We start from the raw sequence: 22087 nt of genomic DNA on the forward strand, positions 1-22087 counted from the left end.
CCCCCAAAGGCCTGCACCCCCTTGAAGGCCTGTCCCACCCCCTTGTAGGCCTGTCCCCCCCTTGAAGGCCTGCCTGCCTGTCCCCCCCCTTGAAGGCCTGCACCCCCTTGAAGGTCTGCACCCCCCCCCCGAAGGCCTGCACCCCCCCGAAGGCCTGTCCCCCCACTTGAAGGCCTGCCTGCCTGTCCCCCCCTTGAAGGCCTGCACCCCCTTGAAGGTCGGCACCCCCCCTGAAGGCATGCACCCCCCCTGAAGGCCTGTCCCCCCTTGAAGGCCTGTCCCCCCCCTTGTAGGCCTGCACCCCCTTGTAGGCCTGTCCCCCCCCTTGTAGGCCTGTCCCCCCCTTGAAGGCCTGCCTGCCTGTCCCCCCCTTGAAGGCCTGCACCCCCTTGAAGGTCTGCACCCCCCCCCCCGAAGACCTGCACCCCCCCTTGAAGGCCTGCCTGCCTGCCTGTCACCCCCCCTCCCCCTTGAAAGTCTGCCTGCCCGCCCGCCCGCCTCACCCTGAAGGCCTGATGCCCCGACCCACCCCGAAGGACCATTCGCCCCCCTGGCCTCCCCGCACTACCTATGAAGCAGCCGCAGCAGGATCGCTACGTCAGCTATCTTTGCGCTGCTTAGGAGCTGCTTCCTGCGCCGGGCTACCTTAAGCTACTGCCCCCCCCACGCCCGAAGGACCGCTCGCCCCACTGACCTTCCAGCACACCTATGAAGCAGCCCGCAGCAGGATCGCGACGTCAGCAATCCCTCAGCTGCTTGGGCGCTGCTTCCTGCGCCGCGGTCCCGCCCCCTCCTCTGACGTCAGAGGAGGGACGGGACCGCGGCGCAGGAAGCAGCGCCCAAGCAGCTGAGGGATTGCTGACGTCGCGATCCTGCTGCGGGCTGCTTCATAGGTGTGCTGGAAGGTCAGTGGGGCGAGCGGTCCTTCGGGCGTGGGGGGGGACTGAGCGGCAAGGCCGGGAACACCCCCTCAGGGCTGGTACCCGGGGCGGCCGCCCCCCCCCGCCCCACCCTAGGTACGCCACTGCAGAATGCTAGGAATTATTAGGAAAGGATGGAAAATAAGACCAAGAATATTATAATGCCTCTGTATCACTCCATGGTGTGACTTCACCTCAAGTAGTGCGTTCAGTTATGGTTGTGATATCTCAAAAAAGATATAGCAGAATTAGAAAAGATTCAAAGAAGAACAATCAAAATGATTAAAGGGGATGGAATTCCTCTCATATGAGGAAAGGTTAAAGAGGTTAGGGCTCTTCAGCTTGGAAATAAGACAGCTGACCGAGGGCGGGAGGTTATGAATGAGGTCTACAAAATGCTGAATGGTGAAGAATGGATAAAAGTGAATCAATTTTTTTACTCTTAAAAATTACAAACACTAGGGGACACTCAATGAAGATACATGGAAATACCTTTAAAACAATAGGAGGAAGCTCATATTTTTTCACTCAAAGAATAATTAAGCTCTGAAACTCATTGCCAGAGGATGTGGTAACAGCAGTTAGCATAGCTGGGTTTAAAAAAGGTTTGAACAATTTCTTGGAGGAAAAGTCCATAGTCTGCTATTGAGACAGACATGAGTGAAGCCACTATTTGCCCTGGGATTGGTAATTTGAAATGCTGCTACTATTTGGATTTCTGCCAGGTACTTGTGACCTGGATTGGCCACTGTGGAAACAGGACACTGGTCTAGATGGACCATTGATCTGACCCAGTATGGCTATTCTTATATAGTACTCCCCCAAAATTCATGGGGGTTCCGTTCCAGGAACCCCCACAAATTTCATAAAACCGCAAATGTGGTTTTGCACCTGTCAAAAGGCAGGAGAGGCAGGAGAGCAAGGGTGGGGGTGTTCTTACCAAAATCAGGAAACTGTTACTGAAGCTGTCAGGTGCAGAAAATCAATTTGCGGTATGCTTAGACCGCCTCTTCCTGTTACTAAAGTCAGGCTACACCAATCAGGAGCTGCTTTGATACACAGCTCCTGATTGGTGTAGCCTGACTTTAGTACAGGAAGAGGCAGTCGGAGCATACCGTGAATTAGTGAGTCCACGATTCGCAAACCACGAATTCGCGGGGGAACACTGCATTCTTATCTTACTACCTGTAGAGGAGGTAATTTTGAGTAATGTGCCTGAGAAGAACTCTACAAATTCCCTATGACATAATCCTGCAACAATGCTTGCATAAGCATATGATACATTCTATGAAGCAATTTAAAAATCAAAAATAAAATTTTAAACTGTATCCGCTGAGAAGGGCTATTGCCTGGATTTCTTATTTTTCTCTTCTGATCATTCTTCTAAACTGTCCATTTATGATGTCAATTGAAAATCTATACCTTGGGTAGACCATTTTTTAGCTGACTTACAGTCTTACAGTCAATTGTATACACCCTCAAAATATTTCAAAATTAACTAGAAAGAATATAGATCCAGTTAAGATTTGGCATGTTGTTTTACCACTAGTAGAGCACGATGTTTCTGTACTATCCCGCTTGTCTGAGAGATGGCATGAAGTACTTTCTTTGACGACTAGCTCCCCTGGAACGGAACCCCCATGAATTCCGGGGAAGTACTGTACTCTAGAGGAGAGGAGGGACAAGGGAGATATGATACAGATGTATAAATACTTGAAAGATATTAACACTGAACCAAATCTTTTCCAGAGAAGGAAAGATGGTAAAACTAGAGGGTTGCAGGGTGGGGTGCCCCTGTGCCTTCCTCTCTGCTCCCGTACCTTCTGCAACCCCCCCATGCCACACTTGTGCCCTTCCTTCCCCCGCACCTTCTGCGCCCCCCACGCCACACTCGTGCCTTTCCTTCCCCCGCACCTTCTGTGCCCCCCACGCCACACTTCTGACCTTCCTTCCTCCGCACCTCTTTAAATGTTTGCCAATGTGAGCATCTTTTCCGGCCTCCTGCTAATGCTGGTGTTGTCTTTCCCTCTGATGTCACTTCCTGGCCCTGTGGTAGATGCATGAAACAGTCTCCCGGTAGAGGTGGTTGAGACAGAGACTGTGTCTGATTTCAAGAAAGACTGGAATAGTCACGTGGGATCTCTTAGAGAGAGGAAGAGATAATGAGTACTGCAGATGGGCAGACTGGATGGGCCATCTGCCATCATGTTTCTATGTTTCTAGTACTGGGTGGACTTTATGGTCTATGACCCAGAAATATCAAAGACAATTTCATTTAATCACAAATTTATAATGAGTGTAACTATTAGGCAAACAGGATGGACCATTCAGATCTTTATCTGCTGTCATTTACTATATTGCTATGTTACATATCCTCATAGAGGTTCTAGTAAAAGAGATCCCCTCTTGGTTTACTTTCCCTGTTTCTCAGGGATATGTTTCAAGAAAATATTAGGCAATTCCTTCAGCCATTAGATTGTTCATTTCTATTTATCTCTTCCTTTTGATCTGCGTTCAAGGTCATCTTACATTATTTTTTGCAAGAACCTGAAAACTTATCTATTCAATAAAATATTCCTTTTTTCGTTTCCTTTTGTTAACCACTTTGAACCTTCATTTGTTGGGATTTAGCAGGATACAAGAACTATATTATTATTACTATTATTATTATGAGACATTGGCAACCAATACAAAGCAATCAGCAATGAAGAGACATAATCCAGATGAGGGAGGTGAGCACTGGGGAGGAGAGGCAGAGAAGAAAGATACTGAAAGAATCGGTGCTAAAAGGGAGAAGGATGCTGTGAAAAGGAGTAGATTGGAGGAAACCCAAGGGGCAGATGCTATGGAGATGGAAGGAGATGGAAGTAGTTTCTGGGGAACAGGAAAGGAGGATAGTGAAAGCTATGCAAATGGGGGAGGGGGGAGGGATGCACAAAAATGGAGCATGCAGGAAGAGGAGGAGGAGGAGGAGGAGGAGGAAGCTTCCCCAAGTAGGATGGAGTGCCGTACTGGAGCTGTTGCCAATAACTAAGACCTGAAGCAGCCTAAAGCTAAAGATTTAGCCAGGGTGCCTAATAACTTTGCACCAGCCTTGCTTTTGACTAAAGGAAATTGAGATAAAACCACAAGTTTACTTGGTTAATATCAACAAAATGGAAGAATCATAGAAAGTACTAAGATGTGTATCTGAGAATCCTCAATCCAGACATAGCTAGCATTAGAACATGACAGACAGGGTTAATAGCACAGTGCAGAAATAGCAGTTGCCTTCATAATATGGCCTTTTATTTTGTTATCATCACTCAATAAATCATGGACAGACAAAAGATGAACATAATGTATAGAAGAATGTCATTCAGTAACCCTCAAATTCGGAATGACAGCAAGTTCCGCCTCCCGTTGCTTCATAAATGGAATTTGGTCTTGCTGGGAATACTTTACTTTTTATTTTGTAGAAACCACTGACTACTGTGTTTTGAGAGAAACCATGCATGTTTTATAAGGCAGCTGTTCTACTGGAATTAATGCTGTTGTTCATAATTAATCATATTGATTAGGGTTGTTTAATTCAGCTGCTACTTGTGTTTTATTTTCCGCTGATTAAACTTGTTTAGAAAACAAAATGATTTCAGAAATATAACATATCAGTTTAGGGAGTGACACATTACACAACACATAAGGGTCTACACAAATCAAAAGCCTGTGCAATAAAATCTAAATTTGGCATTTATGGAGGTCAAACTCAATAGCATGAGAGACATGCTTGGTTTTCTCTGAGAGCTCCTTTTACGAAGCTGTGGTAGCGGTTTAACGCGTATAATAGCACGTGATAAACTTCCGGTTGCGCTAGCCGCTATTGCCTCCTCTTGAGCAGGCGGTAGTTTTATGGCTAGCGCGGGGGTAAGCATGTGATTAAAAGTCACGCGCGTTAAAGCCGCTACCGCAGCTTCGTAAAAGGAGCCCTTAGTTCTTGCTGCTTATTTCTAAGGGATCTGCAACCAAGCCTGGTACATGGAACTTTCTTCTGAGAGCAGAGAGAAGTTGGAGTGTAGAGTGTTCCAAGAGAGCCGCAAACTGACATGTCTATATTTAGACTCTGTCTTATGTTAGCACGTGCCTTATGGGGGCAACAAAATGCACATGCAAGGGATATACCAAAGGAAGAATCTGGTCACTCTGACTCAGAAGTGGTCCATCATCTGACCATTTCCTGTAGTGTGGAAACAAATGTGGTTGCACCATATGGCATGATACTGTCCCAAAGCTCATGGATTTGAGCTCTGTACTCAAACTAAAACAATTGATTATTTTACCTTGATTTTTGGGCCCTAACATGACTCGTGGTGTATCGACACAAGTTGTATTAGGGTATTTGCATTAGGGTATTCTCTTCAAATTAGACATATCTGCCATGTTTAGAAAACTTTCTAGTAGATTAGGTAAAAATAAGTACTTTTTCTGTGGGACTTTTCAGCATTATAGGCTGGGTGGAGTTAATTCTGTTTCTTCTCTTCTTTATTGTAGTAAGCCGCGCCCTGAAGCAGTGACTGAGATCACGAAACGTACATGTTGGCGATGGTACTTTTAAAGTATTGCAGGCGGCAAAGCAAAGTTCTTCACTGGCCGCACTGCTCAGATAAGTTAACAGGTATTTATCTATTTAAATAGTAGGCACTTTAAAAGTGAAAAGATAAAAATTAAGCACTTTAAATGAAAGGATTAACAATCGGTAAGAGTTTTCATGATTATCACTGGAGCTGATGAGGAAGCCCAGCGACATTAAACCTCCATTAAACCAGTTCTATGGAGGGTCTCTTCTGATGGCTCTAGTGCTAAAAGTGTTATGAAGTAGTAAGACATATGAGGATTATGAGGAGAATGGAACATTATTAACCCCTATAAGTAATTTACAAGATTATACTGAGTCCGTATTGTTGAAGTGATTTGGAATACACAGACTCATTTCAATTATTGTGACCAGTTAAAGTGATTCATGTTAATAACATAGGATCAGGTCTTAGGAGATGTTTAACATCATTCATGATGTAAGCTCTTGCTAATTAGCATGGAAAATGAGTATGCAATGCAGTGGCGTACCTAGGGTATGTGGCACCCGGGGCCCATCATTTTTTGACACCCCCCCCCCCCATGTAAAAAAATATTTTTTGTAATGACCATGAAACGGAATAAATGGTCAGAATAGAAACAAGCTGTGAAAATTTTCTTATATTCCAAACATAACATAACATAAATTATGTCTGAATTGTCATGACATCAGAAGTACATATGGAGTAGTTGCAGGTGATGCTTGGGACAGTTCTGATTGTGTTAGTTCGGTTTTATGTGTTTTTTGAATAGAAGGGATTTTATTTCTTTTTTGAAGGTTTTGCAGTCTGTGGTCGATGTCAATTGGTTATAGAGTTGGGGGTCGAGTGTTGCAGCTCGAATGGCTAGGAGGTTGTCGAACAATTTTTTTCCTTTTGACGTTTTTGGTTGGAGGGTGTGTGAATGGTACGTGAGTTCTCCTATGACTGTTTGAAGTGGATTGAATTATTTAGCTGAAGAAATTAGTTACCCCCTCATTCCACACACATTAATTCTCTTCCATTTTTGTTCCCATTATAAAAAACACTGATAAGTTCCCAGAAAAAAAATACATTAAAATAAGAAGTGAAAACAAAGGCCCCTACAGATGAGAACATAACATAAGAATAGCCTAACTGGGTCAGACCAATGGTCCATTATGCCCAGTAGCCCATTCTCATGGTAGCCAATCCAGGATACTAATACCTGGTCAAAACCCAAAGAGTAGCAACATTCCATGCTACCGATCCAGGGCAAGCAGACACTTCCCCCATGTCTTAATAACAGATTATGGACTTTTCCTCCAGGAATTTGTCCAAATCTTTCTTAAAACCAGCTACACTATCTGCTTTTACCATAACTTCTGGCCACTTCATTTTTAAGTTTAGATCTTTCCTTTCAAACAGAGACCTTGCTAGATGTCAAATACAGCACAAGGTAACTTCACATGGACTTAGTTGTGCAGGAAATGTGAATCTCCTCATACACCCACCATATAGTGCAAAAATGTGCAAAGGTCTGTTTTTTTCTTTCGATCACTACATAGCCTAATGCCACACAAGCAGCGCTGTTACAAACATATTCTGTAGGTCAATGCTAAGGATAACAAAGTTTCCTTCCTTGGACCAGAAGGAGATACTGATAAACCACTGGAAGAGATCCCAACACAACACCCAATGACCCACTCAGTGTGTGAACCAGTTGAGTGGAGTGGACTAACTGGGGGGTGGAAATGGGCCCGGAGTTTGCTCAGCAGAATTTCCCAGACCACCTCTTCCTCTCAACACATTGACACGCTGCCACCACCACCACTAGAAACACCTCACTGGGTAGGCCAGCTATGCTATAAACTTTATAAAACACATTATTATATTTTCTTATAAAGCACATATTTTAACTGAACTCTCTGACATCCTCAGCCTTTCCATTCACAAAAATAGAAGGAAGAAAAGTTCCCATTTCCTGCTGTTTCATGTCCCCGGCCTATACAATATTTTTTTTCTGCAGACCCTTCAAAAGTCTGACCAAATCCTCATTTCACTTGCATTATAAAGTACTGAGGATGCCATCTCTCCCCAATCCCAGGTCCTAAAGTCTAAGACAGTAGCGCAAACTAATGCTGCCAGATTCAGAAAAAAAAATTTCGATTCGATTCAGCCTATTGAATTGGTTTTTCAATTAGATTTTCCTGCCCAGTTGGGTGATTTTTTTCAAAACTCCTGGTGGGTTTTATAGCTTTTTCACCCCCTTTGGCTTCTCCTAACCACACTGGCGCTGTGGTGTAAATAAAATAAAGAAACAAAAAGGACTTTTCCTCTCTCTGTTAAATCCTAGCTCACGTTTGCAGTCCAACACCAGCTCTGTCAGGATATACATTTCAAATCTGACATATTATAATCACAAAACAGAAAATAAAATTAATTTTTCTACCTTTTGTTGTCTGGTTATATTTCAAATCTTGTTGGTCCAAGGCTCTGGTTTTCTTCTGATAACTTGCTTGCCAGGGTCTCCTTCTTTCTTCTTTCTGCATGCTAACCATCCATCTGCCAACTCTGTCCTCCCTTTCCATTTCCCTTCCCTCCCCAGGAAGTCTGGTATCTTTCCTTTTTTTCATCTCCCTCCACAGATCCACCTTTTCTTAACTACCCTTTCATCCGGCATCTCTCCCTCCTTCCCCACCACCCCAGAGTCCACCATCTCTCCCTTTCTTTTCCCAATTACCCTCCTATCCAGTATCTCTATCTCTCCTCCACACCATCCCTTGTGTCCAATTTCTCTCCCTTTCAGTTCCTTCCCTCCCTAAATCCCATGGTCCATCATTTCTCTCCCTCTCCTCTATTTTCAGACCCATTATTTCTTCATCCCCCCCCCAAAGTTTGGCATATGCACGTCTCTTTGAACACCCCCTTCCCTCTGTTTACTTCTAAACCAGGGTCCCCCCCAAAGGCCTGTCCCCCCTTAAAGGTCTGCCTGTCCCCCCTTGAAGGCCTGCACCCCCCTTGAAAGCATGTCCCCCCCCCTTGAAGGCCTTTCCCTCCCCCTTGTAGGCCTGTCCCCCCACCTTGAAGACCTGCCTGCCTGTCCCCCCCTTGAAGGCCTGTCCCCCCCCCTTGAAGGTCTGCACCCCCCCGAAGGCCTGCACCCCCCTGAAGGCCTGTCCCCCCCCTTGAAGGCCTGTCCCACCCCCTTGTAGGCCTGTCCCCCCCCTTGAAGGCCTGCCTGCCTGTCCCCCCCCTTGAAGGCCTGTCCCCCCTTGAAGGCCTGTCCCCCCCTTGAAGGCCTGCACCCCCCCCCCCGAAGTCCTGCACCCCCCCTGAAGGCCTGCACCCCCCTGAAGGCCTGTCCCACCCCCTTGTAGGCCTGCCCACCCCTTGTAGGCCTGTCCCCCCTTGTAGACCTGTCTCCCCTTGAAGGCCTGCCTGCCCCCCCCTTGAAGGCCTGTCCCTCCCCCTTGAAGGTCTGCACCCCCCCCGAAGGCCTGTCCCCCCCCTTGAAGGCCTGCCTGTCACCCCCCTCCCCCTTGAATGCCTGCCTGCCTGCCCACCCGCCCCACCCCGAAGGACCGCTCACCCCCCTGGCCTCCCCGCACCACCTATGAAGCAGCACTACCTATGCTCCCGGCCTTGCCGTTCAGTCCCCACCACCACCACCACCCCCGAAGGACCGCTCGCCCCACTGACCTTCCTGCACCACCTATGAAGCAGCCGCAGCAGGATCGCGACGTCAGCTATCCCTGCGCTGCTTCCTGCGCCACGTTCCCGCCCCTCCTCTGACGTCAGAGGAGGGGCGGGACCGCGGCGCATGAAGCAGCGCCCAAGCAGCTTAGGGATAGCTGACCTCGCGATCCTGCTGCTTGCTGCTTCACAGGTGGTGCAGGAAGGTCAGTGGGGCGAGCGGTCCTTCGGGGGTGTGGGGGGACTGAACGGCAAGGCCGGGAGCACCCCTTCAGGGCTGGCACCCGGGGCGGACCGCCCCTCCCGCCCCTCCCTTGGTACGCCACTGATGCAATGTTATTGAGCTTGAGCTTGCTAATGTCTGATTGACATATGGCTCACCTTCATTTGCAAGAATGGGCTCATATATTTTCACATGCTCATACTAGCATCTCCTTGGACTGCTTTAATGTGAACTGTAAGATATTCCTACATAGCACTCTATTTTCAGCTTGTACAAGGATACCTCACTACGCATGGTAAAGTCTATAGAATGGGACCCATAGTTCATTTTGAACCTGCAAATCATTAAAAAATATCTATCAATTTTCCAAATGTTCATCAAATTATTGCTGGAATTAATTTACCACTTTTTGGTTATGTTTTTCTAAAAGTTCTATATGCTACTACACAAAAATTCAGGAGGTCTCCTTGATGCTGGCAAGTACAGTGCTTATGAGTATTTTAAGAAGAACTTTTCATTTCCAACTTACCTTATGACAGCTGAAAGATTTTGGCAGTTACATCAGAGCCACTAACCTCCCACTATTTTATAGCTATGGCAAGGGCAGAACTTAAGAACATAAGAATTGCTCACGTGGTAGTCCTCTGGTCAAAGACCAGTGCTCTAACTGAGACTAGCCTTAACTGCGTACGTTCTAGTTCAACAGGAACTTGTCCAACTTTGTCTTGAATCCCTGGAGGGTGTTTTCCCCTTTGACAGACTCCGGAAGAGCATTCCAGTTTTCTACCACTCTCTGGGTGAAGAAGAACTTCCTTACGTTCGTACGGAATCTGAGAGTGCCCTCTCGTTCTCCCTACCTTGAAGAGGGTGAACAACCTGTCCTTATCTACTAAATCTATTCCCTTCAGTACCTTGAATGTTTCAATCATGCTCCCTTTCGATCTCCTCTGTTCGAGGGAGAAAAGGCAAAGTGCATTTTGGGCCCTAGCAGCAGGAGAACATAACCAAGTGAAATGCTATTCTCCTCCTCCTCCTCCCTTTTGGACAGCTCAGAGTGGAAAAGGGAGGAAAGGGGAGGATTGGCTGGGATTTGGAAAAGACAAGTAGGGTGGTTTCAGGGTCTGAGTAGGGAAGGGGGGTGGGATGAGCACTTAATTTATGATCAAGTAAAGGAGAATCTAGATTGGGATGGAGGAAGGAACATGACCCTCCAGACATTCTGATTCTGCTTTTCACTTTCATCTCAATCCTCTCTCCCCATCACAATTCTTTCCAATCTTCTTCTTTACCGTTTTAATCTCATTTTCTTCTTTGATCCCAGCTTTTCTCCTTTCTCTCCTGATGCCAGAATCCCCTTCCTCTTTCTTCTCCAAATCCTCTCTCATTGAAGGTCCATTATTCCTCTTCCTCTTCCTCTCTGTATCCTTGAGATCCAGTTTTCTGCCTTCATTCCTAAAATTCCCTCCTTTTCTCCCTTTCTTCAAGATTCTCTCTGTACTTTGATGCTTGAGATCTCTTTTCCCTTTTCCAAAAAATACAGCTACAAAAGCAAGTTTGGAAAACCCATTTTATAATGTAAACTTGAATTTTTATTCCATATCCAAAATGGGCCACAACATTGCTGAATCCTTGCAGCAGAATTTGATAAATGTCTCAGAATTTACTCAAGCGCTGGTGCAAGAAACTAGAAACTCTGAGTTAAATTTGTATCCAACTTATGAACCATTTTTGTTCAAATTTAACAGTGTAAGTCAAAAACAATAGCTGGCGTCACGCCTGGTTTAGATGTAGCAGAGGCAGGTTAGGTCAGCCTAGATTTACTGTAATTTAATCTGTGCTGGGAACAAGGCAGCTGTGGTTTAGACAATCTAAGCCATGGAAGACACTTACTTCCTTTAAAATCTGTTGGCGGCTCATATTAAATCCATATTTTTCACTTATTCTTACTAGGTTGTAATACTTATAAATGAGCAAATAAAGATGTAGCACACAATCTGTTGATACACTTATTGTAGTCTAAAATTTAATGTAACTTTATCTTTTTCTTGGTCCCTTAAAAAATATCAAATATCAAACCCTGGTTTCTCCCAGGGTGACAGGGCTACTAGAGTTTTGTACATTCAGTGGAAATACATAACTCCAGGTGTACAGTAATATACTGTATATTGTTTCTTATTGTTATGGCTAGTTTTGGGTCCCGTGCTTTAGACTGCTCTCTAAATCCTTAATTAATCTTTTATCAGGAAACAAACTCATTTAAATTGGGCTTCTTGAGAGTCCAGCAGGAGGTTAGAGAGGAAATTGAAACAGAATAATCCTTACTTCACTAGACCCAAAACAGAAAGATGACTGTCAGTCCATGTTTATATTACCCCGGCTAAGGTTTCTCCACTAATCACATTGGAAAGTTACTAACGTTCCTCAGAATGCCACACCAGACAGCAGTGTGGTAGCATATCCTCACCGGAACAATTTTTTGTAACTTAATGTGAACTTTATATTTTTCATATAGTGATACTATTTCTATAACTTATAATTTGTTAAAGCTGATATATGCTATAAAGAATAACTTATCTTTTTTGCACCGGGTCTGTTTTATTCCCCATCGACGCGTTTCAGATGTTTCTTCAGGGTTGGGGACATGATTCACAGACTTATCCGGAATACAGCATAACGCTAATCCTGATTGAAAGTCCAAGGCTGTCAATCAGGATTAGCGTTATGCTGTATTCCGGATAAGTCTGTGAATCATGTCCCCGACCCTGAGGAAACATCTGAAACGCGTCGGTGGGGAATGAAACAGACCCGGTGCAAAAAAGATAAGTTATTCTTTATAGCATATATTAGCTTTAACAAATTATAAGTTATAGAAATAGTATCACTATATGAAAAATATAAAGTTCACATTAAGTTACAAAAAATTGTTCCGGTGAGGATATGCTACCACACTGCTGTCTGGTGTGGCATTCTGAGGAACGTTAGTAACTTTCCAATGTGATTAGTGGAGAAACCTTAACTGTAGTATCAACATTTACATTAGTGCCGTTCCTTTTGGCTTATATTACCCCGGCAGCATGTATCAGGGGCTGCTGAAAAGTTCTCAGCCTAACCAAGAAGAGAATGATGTGGAGCCATGAAACGTATGAGTTATTCCACACTTTCCTTGACACTTTTCGTTTCAATGATATGATATGTCAAGAAAAGTGTGGAATAACTCATATGTTTCATGGCTCCACATCATTCTCTTCTTCGTTGGGCTGAGAACTTTTCAGTGGCCCCTCATATTATATTAATATATTCACCTAGGTAATATTTCAACAATGTTAACTGTGCCGAAATGCTGCTTTAAATCTGACCAGTGACATTCATAATAAAAAGACAAAATAAAATATTACAGTACATTACATTGGTGTCTTCTATCCTGTCAATACCTTTCAGTTCTAGGAGAGAGTTCCAAGATGGCGACAGAGCTAGTCGCATTGCGAGAGGCTCTTCCTATGCTGGCAAATTTAAACTTTTACCTTTTTCAGCGTTCCTTTCTATTATGCCCAAGCGCAGAGGGAAACAGAGAAATGGTCTTCCTGCCTTCTCTGCCATAGTGCTAACACGCCAGACAGCAATTACATCTTATGCTGTGTTGGTTGCACAGGGCGCTCTTGCTGATCGAGGGGGGGGGGTCGACCTCGATCTCAGACAGCGAAGTCTCGCTGAGCCCAGCTGGTTCGGAAGTTCCCCCACGCCCCGGGATGATGTCGTGGATGCCGATGGCGCTGTAGGAAGCAGTAGGGATTGTTCCAACCCCAATGGAGCTGTCTAGCTCACCCTTGACCCCGGAGGCAGTTTCAGTCTCACTGGATCTTCAACAGCATTCGCCAGCGATTGGGAGACATGGAATTCAAGGTGCCTCGGGAGGTGGAATTTTCAATATAGATTCAACAGTTGAAGTTTCTTCAAAGGTTCCTGCTTCCCTCCTGAACCTATTGAAAAAACCACCGGTGATAGATATGGAGGCACTCTGGGAGGCTATTGAAAGCCTTCATAAGGTATGCTCCCATTTTATCTCAGCTTCACAAACTTCCTCACTGCAACTGAAAAATTTAGAAGAAAAAATTCAATATCACGACCAAAGATTAGACAAAGTTGAAAAACAAGTTTCTGATTTACAGAATTCTTCTAATCTTCAGGTTAAGGACAAAGCATTGTTGACCAGGAAGATTGAGAACCTGTAGAATGCAAATAGGAACTTAAATTTAAGACTGATTAATTTTTCGGTTTCCAGGTTATAGTCACCTAAGGAACTTTTTCAACAGTTTCTAACTTCAGTTCTAAAGTATTCGGAGGCGTTCTTACCACTATTGCAGAAATTATACTATTTAAATATCCCTAAGGAAACAAAATAGGATTTGGAAAATCAACCTGCAGAGTTAAATATTACAGATATTTTGGAATCTTCACAATTTGAAATTTCTGTAAGGGCTACACTTCTTGTGACCTTAGATTTTTTACAAGACAAAGAAGCAGTTCTTATGGTTCAAAAATAGCTGTTTTTCCTGATGTTTCTAAATGGACTCAATTGCGTCGGAAAAATTTTCTAATGCTACGTCAATCAGTATTGTGTTTAGGAGCTACCTTTCAGCTGTGCTTTCCATGTAAATGTTGTATTAATTATCAAACTAATAGATATGTCTTTTATGAACCTGATCAATTACAATTTTTCTTGGAGGGTAAAGCTGCTTCTGTAGCCTTACAGGTGCCTACTGATACCACCATCCAGACCGTTTAGTATAATACAACTGATTTGCTCTGTACTAATGAGTAAATTGATATGTTTCCTTTTTCCTTGAAATTCAACTACCCTTGATTGTGCTTGATTCTCTCTCCTTAATTGTGGACTATTATCGTAGTACAAATTTATGTTATATTATGAGTGTTATTTCCTAACTGGATATTGTTATTTTCCTTATCAAAGGTATTTTCTTTGATGTTAAATAAAGACAAATAAATTAAAAAAAAAAACCACCAACCTTTCAGTTCTAGGCGATTCACAAAAGAATTGTAGGCTTTTGTCAGTTACTACATACTGAGGATGCTATTTTCTGTGTTGGTGTCCTTGAATACCAGCTGGTTTTATAACAGTGCAAATTGTTTTTCATCCCAGATAATTACTGGCCCCTGAAGCATCCTTGTTTGGCGAAACGCATTGGACATTGTTGCTGGAAGCACCATTAATAAATTTACCTTAATCTCCAGAATGTCTGCCAATCTTTTTATCTTACTTTGTTTTTGCTACTTTTTTTTCAGGTTCTTGAAATTTTATTGAATTTAAATGTTTTATTACAAATAATGCTAGTAAAACACAAGGCAAAACAAATCACACTGCCTAAACAGGGACATAAATTAACATACCCTTAACTAAATTTACAAATTTTAGTAATAGAAAAAACTTCAAAGTGAAGTCACAGAAGTTATGAAACAATGGCTAAGGCACGTCGGCTACTTCGTTTTATAAAAACTGCCTTTTTGAGGGGAGTCCTTTTTAGTGCTGCCCTATTCATGATTCGAATCGATTCACCAATTCATTTCAGGTGAATCGGTTCGAATCGATTCAAAAACAAAAAAAATCGGCCTCCCGATTCGGCACTGACCCTCCCCACTCACCCCTAAAGCAGGATCGGCAGCGCTGCCTCTTGCTGGCCAGCCGCTGCCGCTCCTGCTTTAGAGGGTGAGTGGGAGCGTCAGTGCTTCTGTCCAGCTTCCCCCCTGGCCTCCCGGCATCAATTTACCTCAGTTCATCAGCCTGCATAAGATTGCTAGTGTTAGCGATCTTTGCAAGCTGCCATCAGCTGCCTCCTCTGACGTCAGAGGAGGGGCAGGACCGAGGCAGAGAAGGCAGCTTGAAGACCTGATGGCAGCTTGCAAAGATCACTAACACTAGCGATCTTATGCAGGCTGATGAACTGAGGTAAATTGAGGCCAGGGGGAACACGCAGGCCTTCTGGGGGGGGGGGTGAGGGGGGGGTGCAGGCCTTCCGGGAAGGGTGGGGGGGGTTGTACAAGCCTTCAGTGGGGACAGGCAGGCCTTGGATGCAGGCCTTCAGGGGGGACAGGCAGGCCTTGGAAGCAGGCCTTCAGTGGGGACAGGCAGGCTTTGGTTGCAGGCCTTCAGAGGGGGACAGGCAGGCCTTAGGTGCAGGCCTTCAGGGGGGATAGGCAAGCCTTGGGTGCAGGCCTTCGGGGGAGACAGACCTTCAGGGGAATGGGCTCTGGTGTAGAAGTACACAGAGGGAGGGAAGGGGGGGATTCAAAGAGATGTGCATATACCGGACTTGGGGGGGGGAGAGGGAAAGAAATAATGGGTCTAAAAATAGAGGAGAGGGAGAGAGATGATGGGCAATGGGATTTAGGGAGGGAAGGAACAGAAAGGGAGAGAAGTTGGACACAAGGGATGGTGTGGAAGGGGGATAGAGATACTGGATAGGAGGGTAGTTGGGAAAAGAAAGGGAGAGATGGTGGACCCTAGAGTGGTAAGGAAGGAGGGAGAGATGCTGGATGAAAGGGTAGTTGAGAAAAGGTGGATCTGTGGATGGAGATGAAAAAAAAGAAAGATGCCAGACCTCTGGGGGAGGGAAGGGGAGGACAGAGATAGAAGATGGATGGTTAGCACGAAGAAATAAGGAGATCCTGGCAAGCAAGTTATCAGAAGACAACCAGAGCCTAGGACCAACAAGATTTGAATAAGGACCAGACAACAAAAGGTAGAAAAAATAATTTTATTTTCTGTTTTGTGATTACAATATGTCAGATTTGAAATGTGTATCCTGTCAGAGCTGGTGTTAGACTGCAAATGTGAGCTAGGATTTAACAGAGAGAGGAAAAGTCTTTTTTGTTTGTTTACACCAAAGTGCCAGTGTGGTTAGGAGAAGGCAAAGGAATGAAGAGGCTATAAAAAGGGTGAAGAGGTTATAAAATTAACCCACCAGGATGTTTTTTTTAAAAAAAAACACCCAATTGGGCAAGAAAATCGAATCGAATCGAATCAAAAAATTGATTCAATAGGTTGAATCGAATCGAATCAAAACTTTTTTTCCTGAATCGGGCAGCACTAGTCCTTTTTATAGAGAGATTCCAATCCTCTAGAGCATACAGAGTATTAATCTTTAGGTTCTGGAGTTTTCCCTCTTTGGTTGGAGCAAAATCCAGAGGCAGGGACAGTGGTGCCTGTTTTGGAACTCTAACAGAGCTTGTGTAAGGCTAAAGGCAAGGGCTGATGTAGATTCCTTTAACCCAGGCCAGGGAAACTCACAGGAAATTGCTAGTCTCTCTCACTCAGCCCCTACTAGCAGTGACAGAGTTAACTTACATAGGTTGTTTTGAACTCTAAGGTTTCTGATGCAAATGGACAGTATCTGGAGTTGAGAGAGAATGGAGGTAGTATAGCTGTGTTGCAACTATCGACAGGATTTAATCTCTGATTCTCAAGGTCTCCAGCAAGAAGAAAGAATATAAGAATATCCTTACTGGGTCAGACCAAGGGTCCATCAAGCCCAGTAGCCTGTTCTCACAGTGGCCAATCCAGGTCACTAATACCTGGCCAAAACCCAAGGAGTAGCACGCAGTAGCTTCCCCCATGTCTTTCTCAATAATAGACTATAGGCTTTCCCTCTAGGAACTTGTCCAAACCTTACTTAAAACCAGCTACACTATCCGCTCTTACCATAACCTCTGGCAACACGTTCCAGAGCTTAATTATTCTCTGAGTGAAAAAAAATTTCCTCCTATTGGTTTTAAAAGTATTTCCCTGTAACTTCATCAAGTGTCCCCTACTCTTTGTAATTTCTGATGGAGTGAAAAATCCATTCTACTCCACTCAGGATTTTGTAGACTTCAATCATATCTCCCATCAGTCGTCTCTTTTCTAAGTTGAAGAGCCCTAACCGTTTTAGTCTTTCCTCATATGAGAGCATTCCATCCCCTTTATCATCTTGGTCGCTCTTCTTTGAACCTTTTCTAGCGCCACTATATCTTCTTGAGATAAGGAGACCAGAATTGAATGCAATATGCCATATGAGATCGCACCATGGAGCGATATAGGGACTTTATAACATTATTAGTCTCGTTAAGCATCCCTTTTGTAATAATTCCTAGCATCCTGTTTGCTTTTTTGGCTGCTGCCGCATATTGGGTGGAAGGTTTCATCGTATTGTCTACGATGATACCCAGATCCTTTTCTTGGGCGCTAATCCCCAAGGTGGACCCTAGCATCCAGTAACTGTGTTTCAGGTTATTCTTCCCAATGTGCATCACTTTGCATTTGTCCAAATTAAATTTCATCTGCCACTTGGACGCCCAGTCTTCCAATTTCCTAAGGTCCACCTGCAATTTTTCACAATCCGCATGCGTTTTAACAACTTTGAACAGTTTAGTGTCATCTGCAAATTTAATGACCTCACTTGTCATTCCAATTTCCAGATCATTTATAAATAAGTTAAATAGCACCAGTCCCAGTACAGACCCCTGCGGCACTCCACTGTTTACTCTCCTCCACTGAGAAAAGATTCCCAAATCAGAAAGCATAGCTGAACTGCTACAGAGATTCAATAAAAAGAGAAAGGTACAGTGTCAAGCTCCATCCTGCTTTAATCCAGAGAAGACACACAGGACCGGAGTCTACAACAGCTGATGAAAGTTAGGCGGCAGTAGCTGTCCTACCGCTACCTAATTTAATTGCCTTTAATTGACCTGATAATTCAATAAATGAAATTAAAATGTCATTAAAAAAAGATGGTGCCAGAACCATAGCTACGGAGGCACCGCCCAGTGCCTAGGGGTAAAATAGGTGTGGTTAACACTGGAAGTACCCTTAGGTGTCAATAGGTGTTTCCATTTTTGCGATTCTCGTCACAGATAGGCACTGGAAATATAGGCCTTGAAAACCCCGGCCTACATTTCCAGCGCCTATCTGTGACATGGCTGCAGTGGCGTAGCGAGGGTGGGAGATGCCCGGGGTGGTGGTGCCCCCATGCCCTCCTTTCTAACCCCACTGCTCCTTCTGTGCCCCATGCTACACTTTTGTCATCCCGTCCCACCCCTGTACCTCCAAATCTTATCCAGTGTGAGCAGCTTGTCTGCCTGCTGCTCGCGCTGGCTTTCCCTCACTTCCTGGCCCTGCGATCCTGAAGTGATTTCAAAAAGAGCCAGGTCTGCACAAGCAACAGGATAGAGAAGTCGCTTTCACTGGTGAAGATTTTAAAGAGGTACGGGTGTGGGTGGGTGAGGAAGCAGATTGCATAGGGGAGGGGGGTTCCACCCCAGGTGCCATCATGGTGCGGGGCACTGGCACCCCTTCTCCTCTCCACCTCGCCTTTTCCCACTCCTCCCCCTGCCACACGCACACCCCATTCCCTTCCCCTGTTCCTCTAGTTGCTCACCGCTGCAAACAACAATGTCAACATGCTTCTTGCGATCATGTAGGCTCCTGCAGATGTCACTTCCGGGTGCCCTGCATAGGAAGTGACATCAGAGGTAGAGCTGACATGGTCGCGAGGAGCACGTTGAAATTGTTGGTTGCAGCAGTGAACAACTAGAAACGGGGGAAGGGAAGAGGGCAAATGGATGGTGGGGGTGGAGGTCGGGGAAGGAGCGGGGGGGTGGTAGAGATGAGGGCGGGGAGAGGCACCACTGCCCTGAATGCCTCTCACCCTCGCTACACCACTGCATTGGGGGGCAGAGAGGTGCCAGCACCTCCATTGAGACGGTGCCTGTGGCGATCTGCCCCCCTCCTTTATTACGCCACTGCATGACTGCAATTCTATAAATGGTGCTGTCATGGGATTGACGCACAATCAGTGCCGCTGTTGTGGGTGGCTGCCAATCACAGCACCGTTTATGGAATCCAGGATGGAATCTCCATTAGTAACAAGAGGTAAACGGTACAAATTTCACTTAGAACTGTGAACAAGAAGGAACAGCATTTGGAGCCAGTCTGTCCAAGAAGGGCTCTACAAGGTTTTGTTTCAGCACATATTACATAGTGATCATGCAGCTGATTTATTTATTTATTTATTTTTTACCCCAATTAAAGATTTATTATCAATTAGAGCTCTCAATGAACTATCTAGGAAACTGACTTTTCCATTATATCACAATGGGTCTATCTGAACTGTGCACACGCTACAGCAGTGGTGTCAAACTCGCGGCCTGCCAGGTACTATTTTGAGGCCCTCAGTATGTTTATCATAATCACAAAAGTAAAATAAAACAGTTTCTTGATCATATGTCTCTTTAGCTATAAATTACAATATTATTATTAAGACTTAGCCAAAAGGAAAGATTTATAAACTATAAAGAGTTTTACCTCTTGCAAAATTGTCATATCTTTAATAAGACATTAACTATTTTTTCTGAGGCCCCCCAAGTACCTACAAATCTAAAATGTGGCCCTACAAAGGGTTTGAGTTTGATACCACTGTGCTAGAGTATTTTCTTTTTTCAGCCTATTTTGACTGCCAGCTCTTGCAGCTGGGGTTTTTGGCTAACAACAGCACTATTCTAGTGCAAGGACAGAGTTCATTTATATTTTAAACTAACTTGAATGCTTTATGTTGATGTCTACTTAATAATCAACCCAATTGCTTATATTTTTGTAAATACTTTCACGAGATACAGTGCGCAGAACAGTTATGTATATGCCAATAAAGCTGCGTGTTTTTGAACACTGTCTATTCTCTAGTACAGAGTCCCGCAAACTGTCTTGAGCTATGGCACACTAAAGGTAGTGGCTGCAGTTCGAGGTACCCGGATGTGAGCAGGTGTTGCAGAGATGACATCACAGGCATGCGCGAAGGCCTTTCAGACGGGTCCTAAGACGCCAGTGGGGGGTGCAAGCAGGAAAGAGGGCCGGAGAGTAGGAGAGGCGCCGATGTCGGCTGATTGCCTACAGGACATGCCTTTCGCTGGCGCCTCTCCTTCTCCTCAGTGTGCTGCGACACACCTGAAATCTCAGGAGCCACACTAGTGTGACGCAGCACACAATTTGCAATACACTGCTCTAGTAAGTTCTAGGGTGCAAGGGGGGTTTGTCACTGAGCTCAGGAAGCAACCGTGTCTTACAATATCAGTCACCTACACTTTTTAATAGAGACAAGTCCCAGAATTCTGATTTTTGGTACTGAAAAGTTCAGACCCACAAAGTGAAACTCTAGAAACCTGAAGGTGTACTGGGCCTAAGGCATAAGCAGCTGCAAGGAAGATAGTGCAGGCCTGAAGGTTACATATACTGTATACTTAGCACTGCTGTTTGGAGAGGCGAGCAGTGATCACTACCACCAGCTATATGTATAGGTAGGATATTCAGCTGCTATCCATATGTAGCTAAGTGGTTTAATTTAGGGCTGCTTTTCTTGCAGGCCTAAATTAAACTAAGCTAAGCTATAGGGATAACTGCTTAATATCCTAGCTATAGTGTACGTACAGTTGGTCATTCTGCCCTTCCTACATCTTAACTCCACCATGGCATTAAGGAGTAGATTCAGTAAATGACACCCAAATTTGGTCACAGAAAAAATGCAAGCTGAATGCTATTCTATAAATGGTGCTACGATTTGGGCACTGTATACAGAATAGCATGTAGCACTGGGATTTACACCCAACTTTGGGTATGAGGATTTACACCATCTGAAACCTGGTATAAATCCTTGTGCGGTACTGGACTATTTAAGTGCTATGATGGTCCCGACAGCCACCATTGCTCGACCCTATTGAGCACTTTGGTGGTTGGTCTGAGCACGTCAATATAATATTGCATTATTTCATATACACTATTTATGTTTGATTTAAAAATGTTCACTCTGTGATGAATGGGGTTAGAGATTAACATGGCCATATCATGTAAAAAAAACAGAAAATAATATTGAGCAACCAAATTTTGTGGATCCCCCAAATTCTATAATACTGCATGCATCTTTAGTGAATGCCCCTGTCCCTCCCATGCTCCTCCCATGGCCACACCCCCTTTTCAGTTAGGTGTTTAAAGATTTGCATACACATCTTCATAGAATACTGCTTAACAAGATGCACACGCCAATCCAAATTGTTGCCAATTAACACTAGTAATTGATTGTTAGTACCCAAAGATGGGTGTAGGTGTGTTTAGGGGTTGAGAAAGACTTAGGCACTGCTAGGTGCCATTATCTAAAGGATGTAGGCATCTATAATGTAGATCTTTAAAACTCTGGGCTACATTACAGGCGCTTAAGTTATAGGTACAATTCTGTAATGGGCGCCTAAGAACATAACAATTGCCATACTGGGACAGACTGAAGGTCCATCATGCCCAGTATCCTATTTCCAACAGTGGCCAACCCAGGTCCCAGACAAAACAAGGAAAACTGCAGTCACACGTACAATGATACAGGCAAAGTTTATTGAATTAAATACGGTGAAAAACAACACCTTAAAACTAAACCACGGGACCCAATACGGTCCATGCTTCGGTACACGCCGTCTTCAGGTGTCCCAGGTTGGAAAGGGATCAAAATAGAACTACAAAACAAACTAAAAACCTATGTGAAGACAAACGCCAAAGGACATTGTTTTTAACCGCATTTAATTCAATAAACTTTGCCTGTATCATTGTACGAGTAACTGCAGTTTTCCTTGTTATGTCTTCGACCCTTTACTGAAGA

General features: G+C 44.4%; 2 protein-coding genes across 4 annotated transcripts in view; both read right to left on the reverse strand.

Annotated features, from left to right (window-relative positions):
* Window positions 1-22087, reverse strand: part of RASSF4 (Ras association domain family member 4) — a 276069-nt gene that overhangs the window by 237864 nt on the left and 16118 nt on the right. The window lies entirely within an intron of this gene.
* Window positions 1-22087, reverse strand: part of TMEM72 (transmembrane protein 72) — a 96514-nt gene that overhangs the window by 58117 nt on the left and 16310 nt on the right. The window contains exon 2 of one of the 3 annotated variants that reach the window (XM_033943463.1): window positions 12926-13492. The exons of the other annotated variants lie outside the window; for them this stretch is intronic. Coding sequence (XP_033799354.1) covers window positions 12926-13001 — 76 coding nt within the window. The 5' untranslated portion in view covers window positions 13002-13492. The remainder of the gene's footprint in view (window positions 1-12925; window positions 13493-22087) is intronic. 3 annotated transcript variants of the gene reach the window in all.

Source organism: Geotrypetes seraphini, chromosome 4 (genome assembly GCF_902459505.1).
Source record: "Geotrypetes seraphini chromosome 4, aGeoSer1.1, whole genome shotgun sequence".
NCBI classification, from domain to species: Eukaryota; Metazoa; Chordata; class Amphibia; order Gymnophiona; family Dermophiidae; genus Geotrypetes; species Geotrypetes seraphini.